The sequence below is a fragment of the Papio anubis genome, chromosome 16, assembly GCF_008728515.1.
Source record: "Papio anubis isolate 15944 chromosome 16, Panubis1.0, whole genome shotgun sequence".
NCBI lineage: Eukaryota > Metazoa > Chordata > Mammalia > Primates > Cercopithecidae > Papio > Papio anubis.
In genome coordinates, this window is record NC_044991.1 from 64,249,191 (window position 1) to 64,255,190 (window position 6,000).

General features: G+C 42.4%; 1 protein-coding gene across 9 annotated transcripts in view; it reads right to left on the reverse strand.

The window, feature by feature from the left end:
- The window catches only part of RBL1 (RB transcriptional corepressor like 1), an 87,645-nt gene that overhangs the window by 57,964 nt on the left and 23,681 nt on the right, over positions 1-6,000 (reverse strand). For 8 of the 9 annotated variants that reach the window (XM_021921070.2, XM_021921067.2, XM_021921069.2 and 5 more), the window contains 3 exons: positions 4,953-5,002; positions 1,625-1,811; positions 642-808 (listed from right to left, as the gene is read on the reverse strand). In XM_021921070.2, the coding sequence (XP_021776762.1) occupies positions 642-808; positions 1,625-1,811; positions 4,953-5,002 (404 nt within the window). Of the gene's footprint in view, positions 1-641; positions 809-1,486; positions 1,812-4,952; positions 5,003-6,000 lie in introns of all 9 variants that reach the window. The other variant, XM_021921074.1, reaches the window with a different exon arrangement.

Below are 6,000 nucleotides of genomic sequence, written 5' to 3' on the forward strand. Positions count from 1 at the left end.
TACTCCCATGAAATAACATTATATATAATTATTTTTAAGAGACAAGGTTGGCCTGGCATGGTCGCTCATGCCTGTAATCCCAGCACTTTGGGAGGCCAAGGCAGTTGGATCACTTGAGCTCAGAAGTTCAAGATCAGCCTCAGCAACATGGCAAAACCCTGTCTCTACAAAAAATATAAAAAATTACGCATGGTGGCTTGCACCTGTAGTTCTAGCTACTTGGGGGACTCAGGTGGGAGAGTTGCTTGAGCCCAGAAGGTGGAGGCTGCAGTAAGCTGTGATTGCGGCACTGCACTCCAGCCTGGGAGACAGCGAGACCCTGTTTCAAAAAAAAAAAAAAAGGGAGCGATAAGGTCTCCCTATCTTGGCCAAGCTGGAATTAGTCTCACTATGTTGGCCAAACTAGCTTCCCAAGTAGCTGGGACTACAGGTGTGTGCCACTGTGCCCGACTGTTATACATAATTTTTAATAGGTACTTCAATATGGTTTTAGGTCAATATATTTTGTGATTGAAATGGTATAGTAAAACTTGCCAGATGAACATCCACTATCTTGAGAATTCTGAATATACTAAAAACAGATTGGAATAAGAAATCTAATTTTAAAAAGACATTTGAAAAAATAACAGTATTATACATACTCAAAAATATTTGTAAGTTGGTCACTTGGTGCATTTTTCAGACCAGCCACAATACTCTGTAACCGGCTGACACTTTGGGTGGCTGATGCAACAGGAGTAATGACTGCTTCTTTTTCTCGTAAATATCTCCGTCCTGTCAGAGGGGTAGAAGGTGCAAATGACCTTTTCTGTCAGAAAAGAAAAATCTGTGAGTTTTTAAAAGTTACCATCTTCCTTATTATGTGTTTAATTCAGTGCATTTACCATCTTCTCTACTCATATTTAAAATATCCATGAAATTTTTAGCAATACTATGCTAATAACATCCTTATATTTGAATAACACTTTTTTAAAACACTTTCTACCTATAATTTCATTTAATCTTCACACCACTGATTTGAAAGATAACGTATACATACTTTAATTTTATATATGAGAAAATAGGAACAGAGAAATTTAAAAACTTGTTTCAGTTGACTAAGTTAATGTCAAAGCTTGGACAAAAACTTAGGTTTTACTATGTTCTAGACAAGTGAATTTTCCATTAGATCTCTTCCTCCAACCCATTTTACACATAGATACAGGGTTAAGCCTTGGCCATTAACAATCAAGTCCAGAGTTTTATGGCTGAAGTTATAGAAAAACACATAGTTTGTGTCATGGGTAGGAAAGCAAGCTAAAATTTAAAGCAATGTAACAGAGGCTAAGTTGAAGCAAAGAAAGAACGGTAAGAAAGGAAAACTTCCTCTTCATGCCAAAAGACATATACTCTACTAATAAACCCAGGCATGCTGGGAAAATGGATATAAAATATGAAAATAGTAAGAAATAAGGTAAAAATACTAAATGCTAGTTTTAAAAATTACCTTTTAAGGCTTTCATGGGAAATATGAATTAGTAGAAGAAACTCAAGATTTAACTTGAAAGATGCTTCTGCTGTTAGTAGAATCAGACACACAGAGAAAAAGATCATTCAAGATTGAGGCCAGGCTAGGTTATATTACTTTTTCAAAGTGTTGTTGAAGGTTATACTCCACATTAGCCTGTGCAGTCAGTTTCCCTAATGGGGTGTCACCAGTGAACTTTCGAGGTGTTCCAATTTCCTCTTCTGCGTCTGCCCCCAAAAAGATCCTCTCATCAAAATCACCAACAGTTAGAACATACTCTTCATACTCCTTATTCACTGCTTTGCTGCAAAGAGAATTATTATAAGCTGTAATACTAAGTTACACAATGGATTTATTTTGACTTGAAGATAGATTTAGTGTTTACAGCTTAGAAAATCTGACAACTTTCTAATTTTTATTAACTCTGCCCATCTAACAATATCAGAGGGTCCTACCTGATTATGGACATTCTTCACATTCACACAACCAATAAATTACTTTGAAAAGTGAGAGACTACATACACTTAATCTGAAAACTAGTTGAATCTAATTATGAAAATGGTTTCTGATCACTAAGGAAACAATAGTGGCTTTGAAACATGGCAGGTGGAGGTTGCAGTGAGCCAAGATTGTGCCACTGCCCTCCAGCCTGGCAACAGAGCAAGACTCCGTCTCAAAAAACAAAAGGGCCAGGCGCAGTGGCTCACGCCTGTAATCCCAGCATTTTGGGAAGTCGAGGTGGGCAGATCATGAGGTCAGGAGATCGAGACCATCCTGGCTAACATGGTGAAATCCCATCTCTACTAAAAATACAAAAAATTAGCCAGGTGTGGTGGCAGGTGCCTGTTGTCCCAGCTACTCAGGAGGGTGAGGCAAGAGAATGGCCTGAACCTGGGAGGTGGAGCTTGCAGTGAGCCAAGATCGTGTCACTGCACTCCAGCCTGGGCAACAGAGCTAGATTCCGTCTCAGAAAAAAAAAAAAATATGGGTATTGCCAACATGTGATTAGTGAAAGAATGTAAAGTGAAATACAGAGTCATTGGGTCCATTTATTAGTTTCTCAAGAGAACAGCTGTTTTTTGTTTGTTTGTTTGTTTTTAAGACAGAGTCTCACTCTGTCACCCAGGCTGGAATGCAGTGATGCGATCTTGGCTCACTGCAGCCTCTACCTCCCAGGTTTAAGCAATTCCCCTGCCTTAGCCTCCCGAGTAGCTGGGACTACAGGCTTGTACCACCATGCCCGGCTAGTTTTTGTACTTTTAGTAGAGATGGGGTTTCACCACATTGGCCAGGATAGTCTCGATCTCCTGACCTTGTGATCTGCCCACCTCAGTCTCCCAAAGTGCTAGGATTACAGGTGTGAGCCACCGCGCGCCTGGCCGAGTAGCTGTTTTAAATGCCAATTGGCTGGGTGTGGTGGGTCATGCCTGTAATCCTAGCACTTTGGGAGGCTATGGTGAGAGGATTGCTTGAGGCCAGGAATTCGAGGCCAGCCTGGGCAACACAGTGAGATCCCATCTCTAAAAAAATAAAAATAAATACATAAGTGTCAATGATTTTTTTTTTTTTTTTTTGAGATGGAATCTTGCTCTGTCACCTAGGCTAGAGTGCACTGGTGTGATCTCAGCTCACTGCAACCTCTGCCTCTTGGGTTCAAGTGATTCTCCTGCCTCAGTCTCCCAAGCAGCTGGGATTACAGGTGCCACCACACCCAGATAATTTTTGTATTTTTAGTAGAGATGGGGTTTCACCATGTTGGCCAGGCTGATCTCAAACTCCTGACCTCAAGTGATCAGCCCACCCCGGCCTCCCAAAGTGTTGGGATTACAGGCGTGAGCCACCATGCCCGGCCTCTTTCTTTTTTTCTTGGTTTATTTTTGGAAACACGGTCTCGCTCTGTTACCCAGGCTGAAGTGCAGTGGTGCAATCATAGCTCACTGCAACCTCAACCTCCCAGATTAAAATGATCCTTCCACCTCAGCCTCCCAAGTAGCTGGGACTACAGGCTCACACCACTACGTCCAGCTGATTTGTGTATTTTTCGTAAAGACAGGGTTTCACCATGTTCCCCAGGCTGGTCTCCAACCTTCCGAGCTCAAGCGATCTGCCTGCCTTGGCCTTCCAAAGTGCTGGGATTACAGGTGTGAGCCACTGTGCCCAGCCTTGATTTTTATTTTTATTTGAGACGAGTCTTGCTCTGTTGCCCAGGCTGGAGTGCAGTGGTGCAATCTCAGCTCACTGCAACCTCCACCTCTTGGGTTCAAGCGATCCGCCTACCTCAGCCTCCCAAGTAGCTGGGACTACAGGCATGTGCCACCATGCCCAGCTAATTTTTCTATTTTTAGTACAGACCGGGTTTCACCATTTTGGCCAGGATGATCTCAATCTCCTGACCTCGTGATCTGCCTGCCTCAGCCTCCCAAAGTGCTAGGATTATAGGCATGAGCCACCGTGCGCCTGGCCGGGTAGCTGTTTTAAATGTCAATTCGCTGGCTGTGGTGGGTCATGCCTGTAATCCTAGCACTTTGGGAGGCTATGGTGAGAGGATTGCTTGAGGCCAGGAATTCGAGATCAGCCTGGGCAACACAGTGAGATCCTGTCTCTAAAAAAATAAAAATAAAAATAAATACATAAGTGTCAATAATTTTTTTTTTTTCCTGAGATGGAATCTCGCTCTGTTGCCTAGGCTAGAGTGCAGTGGCATGATCTCGGCTCACTGCAACCTGTACCTCCTGGGTTCAAGGAATTCTCCTGCCTCAGCCTCCCAAGTAGCTGGAATTACAGGTACCTGCCACCACACTCAGTTAATTTTTGTATTTTTAGTAAAGATGGGGTTTCACCATGTTGGCCAGGCTGATCTCAAACTCCTGACCTCAAGTGATCGGCCCGCCTTGGCCTCTCGAAGTGTTGGGATTATAGGCGTGAGCCACCATGCCCGGCCTCTTTCTTTTTTCCTTTTTTTTTTTTTTTGGAAATAGGGTCTCACTCTGTCACTCAGACCAAAGTGCAGTGGTGCAATCACGGCTCATTGCAACCTCAATCTCCCAGATTCAAACGATCCTCTCACCTAAGCCTCCCAAGTAGCTGGGACTACAGGCTCACACCACTATGTCCAGCTGATTTTTGTATTTTTTGTAGAGACAGGGTTTCACCATGTTGCCCAGGCTGGTCTCCAACTTTCTGAGCTCAAGCAATCTGCCTGCCTTGGCCTTCCAAAGTGCTGGGATTACAGGTGTGGGCCACCGTGCCCAGCCTTGATTTCTTAAAATAAATGTATTTAAAGCCAACAAGTCTTAGTGACAATACCCATTCAATGCCACTAAAGCAGAGAGAACTTGAATTTGGAGGTCTTACTTTGATATAATGTTATGCTTAACAAATTTCAACAAATCAACAAATACGACAGCTTGTGATATGCCAGGCACCACTAGTACCAGATATTTACCAATTATCAGTAAAACTTGAAAGGTCCAGGAGGCATTCTCCTTTTAATATCTGTGAAGAAAAAATTATTTTGGGACACTATATAATTAAGCATATTAATACACACACAAACATGAAATTTATCTAAATTTCCATATTGTTATAACACACACACACACAAAACAGAATAATTAAATATTTCTTTCAGACTAGGATAAACTATTTAGCATGCAAATAACATTTAAAAAAAAATTTTTTTTTTTGAGACAGGGTTTGGTTCTGTCACCCGGCCTGGAGTGCAGTGGTACAATCATGGCTCACTGCAGCCTCAGCCTGCCAAGGAGCTGGGACTACAAGCGTGCACCACCACACCCTACTAATTTTTGTATTGTTTGTAGAGACGAGGTTTTGCCATGTTGCCCAGGCTCGTCTGGAACTCTTGGGCTCAAGCAATCCACCTGCCTTGGCCTCCCAAGGTGTTGGCATTACAGGCGTGAGCCACCTCGCCCAGTCCCTGGGATCCTTTAAAAAAAAGTTTACTTTGCTAGAGATGTTTAGCATACAGACAATGGGCCATAATATAGATATCTGAGGAACACAAGACTGAATACAAAAGTTTGCATAAAAGAAGAAACCAGTAAGGGAAGAATTTATGCTTAAAGAAAAATCTCTTAATATTTGAAAAGTGGGATACGTAATCCAAACCCCTCCTTTTACCAAAGAGAAATCTTGAGGCCTAACTACATTTAATGGCTTGATGTTGGGGAAGTAAGAAATTGAGATCCAGAGGAACAAGCCAATTCATAAATGTAGAAATAGCTAAGTTAATTACTAAGGAGAAAATGTCCAGAATGCACACAGATAGCTTACAAGTGGCTACAAAACTATCATGGATTTTCTGCTCGATTTACATGGAATTAAAACTGTGGTTGTTGGCCGGGCGCGGTGGCTCAAGCCTGTAATCCCAGCACTTTGGGAGGCCGAGACGGGCGGATCACAAGGTCAGGAGATCGAGACTATCCTGGCTAATACGGTGAAACCCCGTCTCTACTAAAAAAATACAAAAAAAA